This window comes from Pyricularia grisea (genome assembly GCF_004355905.1).
Source record: "Pyricularia grisea strain NI907 chromosome V map unlocalized Pyricularia_grisea_NI907_Scaffold_10, whole genome shotgun sequence".
In the NCBI taxonomy this organism is placed as follows: domain Eukaryota; kingdom Fungi; phylum Ascomycota; class Sordariomycetes; order Magnaporthales; family Pyriculariaceae; genus Pyricularia; species Pyricularia grisea.
Window position 1 is genome coordinate 886,559 of NW_022156722.1, and position 14,074 is coordinate 900,632.

The following is a 14,074-nucleotide window of genomic DNA, read 5'->3' on the forward strand; positions in this document are numbered from 1 at the left end:
TTGGTAAATTAGCTTGTAATTAGATGCGGGAGCCTGCTTAGGTTCCGTCTTGGGGTTTTCGTTTATTACATTTTCCCTCTCCGATTATTTCTTGTGCCGCAAAAATCCTTGACGTCTGCAAAAGCGGCGGCGGCGGCGGCTGCAACCTCGTCAACGAACCCACGAGGCCTAACCACACTAATGTTAGCCAGCATTTTCTCCAACCTGGTTTTTATTTTTTATCTTTTTCTTATTGGATGTGAGAATGCCAGCATCTCGACCTCATCTGGAACCCCATCTGGGGCCACGGATAACCCCGGTTCTAGTGTGCGTAGTGATTACGCAGAAGTATGCAGCACGATAAAAAAAAAAAAAAAAAAGTTCAAGATGTGACTCAGATAAAATATAAATAAAAACGAGCCAAATAAACACATTTTGTATATTACCAAAAAGCATAAATAAAGCCCCTCTTTCCGCCAAGGCTGGAGTCGCTGACTCGATGATACTCGTGCGGGGAAAGTAAAAAGAACTTGCCATTGACCCCATTTACAACCCCAGTGTCCCAGGTAATAGTAACGCCGACATATCGCACCCACTGGTGCCCCAGAGCTCCAGACTCTAGTCTAATCGACAACTGGGGAAGAATGTTTGTAATGCCACGCCCGCCCCATTCCATGGGTCAACCCGCTCACTTTGGGGGTGTCTCTTGGTGAACCAGTCCATTTACGCCTCTTGTGTAACATCGTTGTTGTCTTTGTATATTGTTAACTTTTTATTTTATTTTTTAGCTTTTTTTTTATCCACCTTCTCTCACCGCAAGCAGTGTGTGGGCGGTACTCAACAAAGAAAAGAGACCGATGACAAGACCACCGGGACTTGCAATCGACCAGATGAATAATCACCACGTTGTCTCGCGCAGAGCATCAAACCCGATCCATGGCGCCAAGATCTTGGTAAGATAGGTACGGTGCCATTTCCCGTTGCAGTACTTGTTGGTTTTGTGGTGGATGCAAATATGGTCAGGCGCAAAGAGAAAAAGAAAGAAAGGAAAAAAAGGCCGAGAGGGCCCCGACTCGCGGCACCTATCAAAGTTCACGGTACTCACTCATGGATGGGTGTTCAATTGGGTTTTCCCCGCCATTATTTCACTCTCCTCTCGTGGCAGCATGGGTCTGTCTTGTCGTTGGAGATGTGATAGCGGAGGCAACGGCGGGGAAATGCGGGGGAGCTTTGGTTTTTGTTTCTTCTTGATAGCATGGGTCAGGAAAAACGGTCTTCCCTGACGAACAGCGAGTCTTGATGACCAGCCACACTGACACAACGCTCTTGAATGTCAAATACCTTGATTGGTAGCCGAGAAGACGATGATCAGAATAGGGTGTAGGAGACTCTATCGAATTGCCATCGTACGGTTATCAAGATAATTGCTGACAGCCAAGGCATGGCGTTTTGAGACTTTGTTTTTTCTTTTATTTTATTTTATTTTATTTTTTTTTTTTTTTTTCGCTCTCTCTCTCTCTTTTCTGGTATAATACCCAATCAAGCCAAGACGCCCAAGAACGCCCAAGACCGTCCAACCAAAGTAGTAAGTGATTTCAAGGCTTAAAATGACGATTGCGTACCTTGTCAATTTCTTTGGTATTAAATGCACAGCCTGTTCGACGGTAGGGATCTTGTGCTTGAGCAGAAATATGATCCTCCAAGTTGCCCAAAGATATCACTCGCCGGTAAACAACAGATAATTGCGCAAAGTCCGCATGAGAGACGATGGCTTGTGTTACCCGACTAGAACTAGAGAGAAGAAAAAGAGAAAAAAAGACTAACATCAACAATCAGATATCATACCACTTACAACAATCTCTACGTGCTCCACATTACCCTGCACAAATCTAAAAGATACCTAGTGATGCAACTCCTACTCCGAGATCAGGTAATTCTTTTTTTACATAATACAGCCATCTCCCGCAGGGTCGGGTCCGTGGATGCTACCACGAGGCAAGGAACATAGCTATTATTCGCACTCTGGACCCGTAGTTCTAGAATTTACGTTGTGGGGTAGAATGGGCTGATTCTATCACACGCAGCAGCTGCCTTTTCCCTTTCCCCCTTTATTTTCGGCAGCACCACTCCAGAAAAAAGGGGTAATTGTACACAAACGCCCATTAAGTATGGAGTCTAGATCATCCCCTCGGATCTTTTTTCCCCTTGAATACCACGCAACTGCAAATCCTGCAGGTCAATGAAATCCCTTCCGGCCGCTAACGAATGGCCCGTCTGACCGAAAGCGTGTCCGGGCTCCATCGACCTGGTGACGAAGGGCATCATCCGCTCCACTCCCTTGCTGGGTCTTTCAGATGGTTACACTGGGATTGCTGTAACTGAAGACCTTTTATATATATATATACACATATATACAAGATCGTCCTTGCGCCTGATGATATTGGTGTAACCCTTACCTTGGAATGTGGGATCCGCAATCCGCCATGCCCATGACAAGAACATATACATAAAAGGAACAAAGAAAATAAAATAAAATAAAAATAATGTCCAAGACAAAAAGCTCAGCCCACCCGTCCGGATACAAATTACAGAACAAGAAGGTAAGACAAGAATGTAATACAACCAACACAGCCGCAGCAAGACTCCAATTCCGGAACTCGGATCTGCTGCTATCCCTTGGTAGATTTCAATTATTATCAAAATTTAGAAAAAGCCGATGCCGTTTTCTCCGAGACGACCACCGAAAAAAAAACCATTTGCACAACGAAGGCATCAGATGAACACCTCCACACCTCCACAAGCCTTCCTCAATCGACCGATGTAAAAGAACGGTCCTTAGGACGGACGCATGTAGTTTTTCATTCAACCCACCCCAAACGCCTTTCCATGTGGACTCTAGCTCAGCCTTTGACTTTGTTCTGCAATCCATCAGTACTGTTTGGCACCTTTCGGCTCTTGCCGAGACTCGACGGTCCCAAACCTTGTGTGAGGGCCACACACAATGTCGCAAGGAAATGAGCCTAGCACCACGTGCGTTTTTTTTTTTTCTGTTTTCTCCGGCTAAAAGAATAAAAAAAAGAACAAAAGAAAATTGTTCCACCGCCTCCATGGAACATTCGATGCTTTGATGTTTAACGCACCCAAGTGTACAGGCCGTTAAAAGCTAGAATTGGGGTGGCGTCCCTCTGGGCTGGTGTTAGCTGCAGGATACCGCAATGGGATGGCACCTATGAGAAAGCCAAGAACAGACACTTAGGGACTACTAGTAGCCCTAGACAAGAAAACCTCCCGACGTCCAAAGCCGTACCTTGTCGACTGAAAAAAAATACGGTCCAATATGTTGGGGGAAACAAAACAAAAGAGTAAGTAACATTGCTATGAGGGTATCTAGGAAATGAAGGCTGCAGATCCACCCAGCCGGAAACCATGGGTTATTCCCTCCAACAGAGACATCCGAAACGCCGGCGCAAAACAAAACCCATGAGTTCATCGAGAACATGACAAGAAAAGAAAAAAAAAACGCTTCATCACTTTGTACAATGCATTCTCAACAACACCTGAACAGCATAAAAAAAACACCCCGGCTTTTTTTTTTTGCTCTTCATATCCCATCTCTGACGTCCCTCCTCCTGGCCACCTTTGCCGCGAGCTCATACCCAGCCTTTGTGCCGAGGCGATGGCCCATGAACCAGCTCAGGACGACGATGAGGGGTAAGCCGATGCCGATGCCGGCGCCGACGCCAATCTGCCAGTTTCGCTGCTGCTGGCCGTAGAGGTCCGAGTCGTAGGCCTGGACGTTGCGCACAAACTCCTCGGTCCAGCCCGTGTGGACGAGGAACTGGTCCGTCAGGGCGGGCGCGCGCTGCGTCTCCGAAGTGGCGTCGGGTTGGCTGATGCGCAGGTAGTTGCTCACGTCGTGCGTGGCCGCGATGGCCTCGCCAGAGCTGATGTTGCTGTGCTGCGTCGGAAAGCTCATAAGGATGGTGAGCGGGTCGAACTTGAATGAGCTGTCTGTGGTGTCTGTGGGCGGCGGGGGGGGCGAGGTATCAGTATGTGTTTTGTCAAGTCTGGAAAGCATGTGATAAACTCCATCCACCTGGATCCCTGCCTCCCCATGCGCCAGGGAGCATTCCCCATTGACTAAAAAGAGACATGTTCATCAACTTACTCATACTCCACATGACCTGGGGAGTGCCCCAACCGTCATTGACAGTGGTATAAAGCTTCTCCGAGAAGAACCACTCGACCTGGACGGGCACCCCAGGAACGGCCTGCTTCCACGTGATGTTGTAGACATTGCCGTGGTACAGCATGGCGTAGGGACTCGAGGTCGACCACGGGATGTAGGCGTCGACGCCTTCCGGGTAGTAGCAGCTGCGCCCGTTGCGGGCGCACCACTTGAATGAAGTTAAGCAGATGCTGTCGTCCGACTCGCAGTCGGCTTCCTTGACCGGGTCGAAGCCTAGCACCGCTGTAGTGAACAGCACCAGCTGCAGCAATATTAGTGGTAATAACCTGGACAGCGGCCTGCCGGGGGCTTGTTGTGATTGTTGTGATGCCCATGACCATGGGGATAATGCTGATGATTGCTGCATTTTTTTTTTCTTTTTTTTTGTGGTTGTGTGTGACCTTTTTGGTGTTGGTGTTTGGTGTTGGCCTCTGGTTGATTTCAACCGTCCCTGACTTCTGGCGCTATACCCGTGACCAAGTATATCAGCGCCTAAACCAGCCGGACCCTTCCTGGATTTCCTCCAGAATTCCGGATTTCTCAAATCGTTGATGACGACCTGGTTTCCCTTGACCAGGCGGTTTCCTATCCAGCTCAGCGTGCGCACCTCGACCAGTGTGCGCACGATTCAATCCAGCAGCCAGTGGACTTTTTGGTGAGGTTGCAGACAGCTTATGCGAGAGCAGACGCAGTCGTGTTGTTTATTTGCAGTGTTGTCGCAATTGAGCGACCAAGGATCCCAGTTCCCTTCTTTTCTGTGCCGTGATGTCTTGATTGTCTGAGAGTTTGTTTTCTTTTCCATTCGTTAGTTTTGTGATGATTTGACAAAAAAAAACCAATCTCAAAAACAACGCAGAAAAAAAAAGACCGGTCAGGTTCAAACTAATGATAGAATTAACAAACATCTGCTCTTTTTTTTTCTACCCCATTTTCAGAAAGACGGAGCCCTGGACCTTCAGTTAATTGTGAAAAAAAGGCGGTTGCATCGCCAAGACGAAATGCCAAGAAAGGGAACTCCATCCACATGCTGCGCCCGCGAAATTCCCCCCGGTGCTGTTGACCACTGTTGTTCGGCTGCCAATGCTTTGCTTTATTCCGCGTCTTCTTGCCAAGAAGTTGCGGGCGAGCCAAGAGGCTGGGCGTGTTACGGGCCAGTCTGGGCTCCATATGCGGAGCGCCTCATTACAATTTGTTTTTTTCTTGTCTGGTCTTATCGGTTGATAAAATGTTCGGTTTTGACTTGCCGAAACCGATAATAACGATGGTGTTTGTTTGTTTCCCATTTCGAACCATCGAAAATCTCGTTGTTCAAACCGCTTTTTCTTTTGTTTTCCTTTGATTAAATTCTCGTCCTTTCACTCTTCACGAGTCGGTGCTTCCCTCCGAAACCGTCTCAAGGCGCTTCTTCGCTTTTTTACCGTTTTCCCCTTCCAACCATGATCCACTTACGAGGCGGGTCGTCTTGGCATTAGACAGCGTATATGAGCCAAGCTGCTTGGCTCAGCGGCGCCAACGCTCGGCGTCCTGTCGTCAGCAAGTTCTTTGAGAATCGTACTGTAAGCCTTGGAACGGGGAAAAAAAAAACAGAGCAGCCTTGGACGTGCTACTTTCGGTGAGTTGATTGGGACCACCACAGCTGCCAAGTCAATATCAATCAAATCTTTTACCTCTACGAAACTGGGCGTTCGGGAGCCAAGTTAGTCTAGAATTCTACACTCTGTGCCAAAGACGAGAAAGCAATCGCCTAGACCTGACAAGAATGGCTTGGTTTTTTTTTTTTTTTTTTGCTTTGATAGTGCATGGCGCTGATTGATACCTTGGGTGTTTCTTGACTTGACGACTTCCGCGCCCAGTCGTACCATGGCATTCTAATGCCAAGAAAAACTCAAATTCGTGCCCGCATCTGTCAACAGTGGAAGTGCAAAGCTACCCGATTCATGACCACGCGGATTTGTAACCAGCTCGAATGTTGCCAATTCTGTTTGCTGGGGCAATTCTGTCTCTTGTGGCAATGCGCATGTTGGATGGCGTTCCAGGATTTTGTTTTCAACGGATAACAACTGCCGTGTGTCGAGCATGATGAGTACCGAGGAAAATCGATCAGCTTATGGGAATTTTGGCGGGGAAGACAAGCAAACAATTGGTAGAAACCCCGAGCTTTGGAAGCGATCACGTGATGACCACTACCTGCAACATGTCACGTATCTTGCGCCTACTGCCTGTCAAAGATACGAAGTTATGTCGGCATGTCGGCACATCAGGTTATGAGCTCGCATTAGATCTACAGGGTTCTTATTAAACAGATTTATACAACAAGAGACAACTCCCTTGTAAATCGAAGCGATTTTGCCCGAATCCACATGAACGCACAGCAAAGCCATGTAATCCATTAACCTAGAATACAGTAGTCTCGCCATTGTAGCAGTAAACTCCAGACCATCGTGCACCAGGGTATTCGTGTAATCATCCCCCATCCTCGCCCAAATCAGGATCGATCTCTGTCCCGAGGTCCCGATCCTCCAGGAACCTCCTCCCGACCAAGTCATCAGGCAGATATTGTTGCTTGACCTTGCCATCCTTGTAGTTTGGATTATACTTGTACTCTGCACCGTAGCCCATCTCCCTCATCAACCTCGTCGGCGCGTTGCGCAGATGGATGGGTACAGGCAGCGCCGCAACTCCCGGCTCCCTCAGCGCGGCAAAGGCGTTGTTCAGGCCACGGTACGCCCTCGTGCTCTTGGGCGCCAGGCAGAGAGCTACAGTCGCGTGCGCGAGCGGGATCCGCGCCTCGGGTAGGCCGATCTGCTGCGCCGCCGTGTAGGCCGCTGTGGCTAGTGGCAGGAGCGTGTTGTCGGCAAGGCCCACGTCCTCCGATGCCACCACCACGAGCCGCCGCGCGATGAACAGCGGGTCCTCGCCAGACTGCAGCATGCGCGCGAGGTAGTACAGCGCTGCGTCTGGGTCGGAGCCGCGGATTGATTTGTGGAAGGCGGATACTGTAGATAGGGTAGATAGGGTGCCGAGTTAGTTTGGAACCATGGAGACAGGCGCAAATATAGGGATTCAGGGATGGTCATACTGTTGTCGTAATGTTGATCTCCAGCCCGGTCGTAAACCAGCGTCTTGGTCAGTGCATTCTTCACATCCTCCTTGGTCAGCGCGACAGGCCCCGCCGCGATGTCACCATCGCCGTCTATCCTCGGCCTGGTCAGAGACAGCGCAAGCTCCAGAAGGTTCAAAGCCGTCCTTGCGTCGCCGTCGGCGAAATTCGCAAGATATGCTATCATCTCGGCGTCTATGAGCGGACTCGCAGGCTGCACCTCATCCCCCGCACTCTTATGCTCCTCATCCAACGCCCGCACCAATATCTTTTGGACGTCCTCGCTGGTCAACTTTGCAAGCGTAAACGTCCTGCACCTCGACAGCAGCGCCGACTGCACCCTGAAGCTCGGATTCTCCGTCGTGGCCCCGATGAGCGTGATGGTCCCGGCCTCGACCGGCTTGAGGAAGACGTCCTGCTGCGCCTTGTTGAAGCGGTGTATCTCGTCGCAAAAGATGATGGTCCGTCTGCCCGTCAACCCCAGCTCCGACGCTGCCTCCTGGAACAGCTTCTTGCACTCATTGACCCCCGTAGACGTAGCATTGAGCTCCACGAACCGCGACCCGACCGTCTGCGCTATGCAGCGCGCGATGGTCGTCTTGCCCGTCCCGGAACCGCCCCATAGTATCATGGACGGGACCCGGTCCGAGTCGATCAGCGACCTGAGTACGCCGCTAGGGCCCACGAGGTCCTGTCCGTAAACCTCATCCAGAGTCCGGGGCCGCATCCGCTCCGCCAACGGCGCCGCGCGGTTCGGCTTGACGCGTTTGCTAGACGGGCCCGCTATCGTGGTCGAGACTGATGTAAAGACGGCGCCGTCGGGGTGGCTGTGCTCCGCCGGAGAGCTCTGTCCGGGACCCTCGTCAAAGGTACGCTTCGTGCCGTTTGTCTTGGCCGGCACGGACGCCGTCACGACCCTCGTGTTTGCGTTTGCATGGCGCTTCGCGGCGGGGGTCTGGAAAAAGGTAGATGCGGATCTCTTCTGCGTTGCCGAGGGGGGATTGTGTGCCGTCGAGGACGGGATAGAGCTGCTGTTTGCACCGTCTGTCACCGGTGGTGAGGAATTCCTGCCATTGCCCTCATTTTCGACCAGGCCTGTCTCGCAGCCGGAATCGATGTGGCTATTGATGGCGGTGGCACGCACGTTTCGGTTGCAGATGGGACATTCGACCATGCTAGAGATGGTTTGGTGTCGGGATGGTGAAGAGGTCTAGTTTACGGCTAGTGCGAGATGCATCAGTTAGGGAACTAGCAAACAATGCATCTATGCTCATCTGCGGTGCTTGCATTCGCGGGTTTGTTGCTTTGCGTTTTGTTCATCAAAACCGCGATGCCATGACGGAATTTCTCAAAATTAAAGTGGGGATCTCCTAAAGTGTAACGCGTGCCGTGCCATTGAACGCGCTGCCAGCTCCCTTGCATTGTATCAGTTTACTCACTCACCAAGGGTCGGACCAAACTCTATTGATCTAATGAAAATGGTTAAATTCCCAACGAATGCACACACATTCAAAAGTTTCCACAACTAGTAATAATTGTATGCCAGTAGAGATATATTTATTGTGTTTCCACTCAAATCAAGCTTGAATGAAGTCTAAAGCGTCCAATGCAAGCTCCAACAATGCAATGTACCTCATTAGGATGTAAATGATAAAGAACGCCAATTTGTGTCGTCTGTTGTACAACCCAAGAAATCATATCTCATGATACCAATCAAGCCTGAGAGAGAGACTACTATGGCGAGATTGTATCACCTCAAGACCAATCCACTCATACCATGAAGCTCTCGCCACAGCCACATTCCTCCTCTAATAGTAAAGTTAGATCCGACTGTCTTATGCAACAAAAAGCCTTTCTGATGGATGGTTGCAAAACTTACTGATGTTAGGATTCCTGAAAAAGAATCTCTGGCTCAACTTGTCCTCAATCCAGTCCATCTCGCTACCGATGATGCTAAACAGCGCCTTGCTGTCAATCAAGACCTTGACGCCATCCTGCTCGACGGTTTCGTCAAACGGGCCCGCCTTGTCCACAAACTCAAGGTGGTATGCCAGCCCGCTGCAACCCCGGTTCCGCACCCCGACCTTGATGAGCTTGGGCTCCGGCTGATCCAACAATGTCCGCAGCTGCTCCACGGCCGCCGGAGTGAGCTTCATGGCAGCCTTGCGCGGCGCCCGCAGTCTCGACTTTCGCGGCGCCGCCTTGCCCTCCGCCGGCTGTTGTGTCGCTGCCGCCTGCGAAGCTGTGGAGGATGGCTGCTCCTTTGCTTGTTGTTGCTGCTGCGCCGCCTTCTCCCTCGTCGCCTCCGGTACAAACTGCTCCTTGGACTCCTGCGCCTCCACCTCGGGTATCACAGGTTTCTCCTCCCCGCCCCCCCTGCTGCTGCTGCTACTGCTGTTTCCCAGCGCCTTACCAACATCCTGCGGCGGTCTCGTCTCGTGCACGCGCGGGAGCGGTGGCATCTCGATTGGCTGCGTGATGGAAGTCTCGACCGAAACGTCTGTGTTCCGTGGCCGCGCCGTCGGCGGGTGGCTGGGGAGACTGTAGGACTGGAAAGTGGTGGCCGCCCTCGCAGCGGCCGGCCTCGAGGAAAAATGACGGATGAGGCTCGCCGGGGTGCTGCTTCTGCTGGTGCTACTGCTGCTGCTGCTGTGCTCGTATCTGCTGCGGGCGGCACGACAGGCGCGGCAGACGAAGGGAGTCGTCCTCCGAAATAATTGTGGTGTGTTCATTTTTTTTTTTTTCGTAGTATATGTGTAGTCTTTTGCTGTTGGACTTTTTTAGGTTCTCATGCAAAAAGAACTGTAGTAGGTGGTGCTGTTGTTTATTCTTTGTCGCCCGTTGAGGTTGAAGGTTCGGTGGAGAAACGTGAAGGGGTTTCGGTGGTTTTTTAGGTGTTTGCCTCTGAGCCGAGCGGCTCGGTTTTTGGCTGACTTGCTTGGTTGGCTCAACTGGAAAAAAAGTGGTAAATTCCGTCATAAAATGGGACCATTTTTAATCCCTGTCGAAGCCGCGCACCAATCAGAAGCGAGACGATTACCATTCCGGTTCTGTGGAGATGGCTGTGATGACAAAGAATCGGTTGATCAACCCGAAACGTCTGACAGTCATTCGCTTTGTTTCTCTTGAACGCTTTTGACACTATATTTAACTTTTTACTTGAGTAGCAAGTGCTTCAAGAACCATATCAAGCATATGTACTATTGCCTGATTCCTTCAGAAACGTTTTCAATCGTTTTTTTTTTTTCTTTTTTGCTCTTTCTGTTAATCAGTTGCACCTACAGCAAGCACTCCATAAAGCCATCTGGGAGGTTGCCCATGTGCTTCAAGGTCCCTGACCGATTATTTGGTCCCCATGACATGCTAGCCATATTGGGTCACGCACCGACTTTTCCACACCGTTTAACCATCATCCCCGTACGCAGATTGATTACTAAAAGTACCCTCCGTTTATAATTCTTATTCCAAACGTAAACACGGTCGCAGCAGCAGAATGAAGAGTCATTACAATATGATAATATGTCATAACCGCTTTCGAGACTTGAAGCAGATAAACGAGCAACTATATAGAGTAAATGCCATGCATGGGATGCACACACTGACTGACGCACGCCTACTCCTTTATCCAACCTTTGCACTCACATCAGCCACAACCGTCCTGGCCACCTTTTTCAGCAACCTCCTCTCGTCCGCCTCTCTATACCTCTCCCAGCTATCCAGACCTTCCTTGGCCTGGATGCTCAACGACTCGTAACCTTGTTTGATCACCTCTGTGACCTGCATGCTCGTAACTCGGTTGTTCGGTCCACTGCCCCCTCCGTTTTCCGCGAGCAGTCTCTTGTAATGCTCTCCAACATCAACGAGCGTGCCGATACTGTTGCCAGAGCGCTTCGCCAGGCCATAAGTGTCCCTGAATTTGACCAGCATGTCGCCAGACTCGACAATCTTGTAGAAGAGATCATCGTACGCAGCCGGGCTTGGGAGGAATGCCTCTCCACTGCTCAGGCCGAGGGCGAGCAAGTTTACCACGTGATCCAATATCGTTTCGACATGCGTTAGCCCCTTGAGGTCGGCCGCGTATGTTGTCAGGAAGCGCACCAGGGAGAGAAGCGACCTGAAAAGCTCCGACCAGTGATACTGCAGGCGCGTCCTCGTCCGAGACATGTGGCTTATAACCCGGAGCAAAATCCCAAGCAGCAGCGCGTATAGAGCCGAATCAAGCCGGCGCCTAAGGTTGTGGTTGATGCCGTCGACCATGGTGTCCATGACCGCAGCTGCGGCCGATCTCTCGCCTCGTACTAGAGGCAGGTGCGGTTGTCGCTGTCGGCATAGTCGCACACTGATCTGAGCATCCTTGTCCTCGCTGCATATACGTTTGCAAAGGGTTGGATCCTCAATCAGCAGGCGGAAAACCATCAGATTCAGGTGGCTGTATACGGTTGCGCGTTCTGTCATGTGTGCATGCTGTAGGAGGTATGATGTAAGGGAAGTGAAGCTCGCAAAGGGCGTCTCCTCGCCTTTAGTCTCTGCCGGAAGTGTGACCAAATTAAAGCAGAAGAGTTTGTTGGCGTGAGCAAAGTCATAAGTGGCAAGCAACATAGCTGCTCGTTCGCCTGGTCTACATGGTGGCGGAAGGGCATCAGTACTCGATGTTCTTCCGATGATTCTGGAAATTCCGCGAGGTAGGTGTGACTTACAATGCAGCAAACATCTTCTTTGCAGTTTCGGCGTCATACGTCGGTTTTGGTGGGGGTTTACCCCCTGGGGTTATCGCTCCCAGTCCTATCATGCTAAATGCGTATGACAGCGACCATCCTTCCGGGTGATCTTCTTGTATATCTGTGTACTGATCCCGCAGCAGCTGGCAGCCATTTCCTACCCCTCGCAGGATCTTTTGGATCGTTGCTTCATTAACGAAATCGTTAAGCCTTAGCTGATATGGGTTCTGGAACTCAAACTTGTTGTAATTGGCCAAAAGGCCCACAAGAGAGAAAGGGCCAACGACGTCAGCAGGTTTCTCTATGTCGTGGATGTACTAGATTTCTCATGTTAGCTTGAAAACCAACTCTGGATTACACCCCGACGGTGATAAGTTCCCAACACACCTTCATCACAGCTGGGAAAAGATCCCTTTGAATAAAATAGGTCAAGAGACTGGTTTGATATGCGCCAGATGTGACGGCCAAAGCCAAATCAATAGCAGCACCCCTGGTCTCCACTACGCAACTCGTCAGTCCCCATGATCCATAGAGTCACGAGACGGGACCCTCGCCAGAGTAGAGGATAAAACATACTGTCTTTCCCGGCGCGAATCAACCCCTCCAGGGCGCCAACAAAATCAGAAAACACCTGGTCTGCCTGGTCGAGCCCCGCGAGAATATCTATAATGTCGGACGTGGGGTTCGTGTACTTTTTGGCGACAACCGCTATAAAGAAGGTGCACAGAGTCTAGCGGCACAAAAACGCAACCTCACTTCCATCAGTGACTGTGTTGCAAACCACATGCAAAACCCAGGAGGAATGACTGCCGGAATTCGGGTAGCAAAAAAGGGGCACCAAACCCACCTCGAGCGCGTGAATGTCTGCGACACCCTTGGAGCCCTTCTTCATAGCGGCGATGGCGCGCGCAAAGAGCTCCCTGGTTTCATCCTCACGTTCCAGCAGCTCCTCGGGACCCAGCTCGTCGAGTATCCTACGCAGCGACGTCCTGTCCGGCCTCAAGAGGAAGAACTCTTGCCAGAAGCCCTCAGTCTGGGCCAACCCCTCCTCGTCGTCATCCTGGGGGGATTTTGTATCTCAGCGTGAGCGGAATGTTTGGAGGCGACAGCCAGGGGCTGGATGGGACAATGGGGAACAATTGTGGCGCCGTGTTCTCTATCGTTGGAAATGGAGGAGGGCAAGATATCATGCTAACCTGAAAAAGTGACGGGCGTCGGTTAGCAGCTCGCAAATTATTTGAGGAAAGATTGAAAGGTCTCGCGACATTGGCGACGCAAAGATACGAACATATCGCAACACACCTTGAATAGAGTCTCGTACAGCCGCACGACCTTTTGTTGAAAGGCCTCGGGTCGAGGTTGTTGAGTGAGGGGTGACTCCATGCAAGCCTCAAGCCTTGTGGAGAAGGGCGTGGGTGATTTGTTTTGTTTTGGGCTTCCAAGCTCCGGTTTGTAGACAAGTTTCCTTAGGTTACGCGACGACTAAATGTCCGGATGGACCTTGAACGAAGTGACATCAGATTGATTGATTGATTGATTGAACTGGAACCAGAATTGAAAAGCGGGTGGACCCTAACCCTGACGGGCCATCCATCCCATCCTCGAGTCAATGGACGAAATCCAATGTCTCACACAAGCTCAATGACTTGGCACCTCAGGTAAGGCACAAGTGAGACAAATAAACCGAATGCGGTTGCTAGAAGTAGAACTAAAACAGAATCTCTACGTGAGGCAATTATCCAGGCATGCAAGGAATGTTGATTTACTCAATACATTGACGAGTGCAGATAAACATTCCAGTCACACAAAATGTTGAGACTTTATATCAGATCTACCGCAACCAAACGACACATCACGGCGCATCTAGGACGCATCCGTCCAGTTACGTCTAACTTTTGTACCTGGAAGAGTCATATCAACTAAGGTATCCATCATCAGACGAGAAAACGCAGGGCCGATGACATAAAACAACGATGGATGAAACTTAATGTGACAAAGTTCAAAAAGAAAAAAGAAATGGACAAAGTTCATTTAGACCCTTATTTTTCT

At 50.4% G+C, this 14,074-nt stretch overlaps 3 protein-coding genes across 3 annotated transcripts; all 3 read right to left on the reverse strand.

Annotated features, from left to right (window-relative positions):
• Positions 1-3,409: 3,409 nt before the first annotated feature.
• PgNI_11777 (uncharacterized protein) lies at positions 3,410-5,126 on the reverse strand. The gene is made up of 2 exons (XM_031131741.1): positions 4,148-5,126; positions 3,410-3,999 (listed from the first exon to the last, which is right to left on the reverse strand). Exons 1-2 carry the CDS (start codon positions 4,572-4,574, stop codon positions 3,581-3,583), a joined length of 846 nt encoding a protein of 281 aa, XP_030976643.1. The 5' UTR covers positions 4,575-5,126; the 3' UTR covers positions 3,410-3,580.
• An 804-nt stretch (positions 5,127-5,930) lies between these two features.
• On the reverse strand, positions 5,931-10,226 carry PgNI_11778 (uncharacterized protein). Its single transcript, XM_031131742.1, has 4 exons — positions 9,187-10,226; positions 9,084-9,115; positions 7,287-8,517; positions 5,931-7,203 (listed from the first exon to the last, which is right to left on the reverse strand). Exons 1-4 carry the CDS (start codon positions 10,037-10,039, stop codon positions 6,671-6,673), a joined length of 2,649 nt encoding a protein of 882 aa, XP_030976468.1. The 5' UTR covers positions 10,040-10,226; the 3' UTR covers positions 5,931-6,670.
• Positions 10,227-10,847: 621 nt separating this feature from the next.
• On the reverse strand, positions 10,848-13,507 carry PgNI_11779 (uncharacterized protein; the record flags this gene model as incomplete). Its single annotated transcript, XM_031131743.1, has 6 exons — positions 10,848-11,925; positions 12,005-12,342; positions 12,413-12,525; positions 12,602-12,755; positions 12,873-13,085; positions 13,328-13,507. Coding segments are annotated over 6 exons (1,995 nt in total), but the record flags the coding sequence as incomplete, so codon positions are not given.
• Positions 13,508-14,074: the final 567 nt, after the last annotated feature.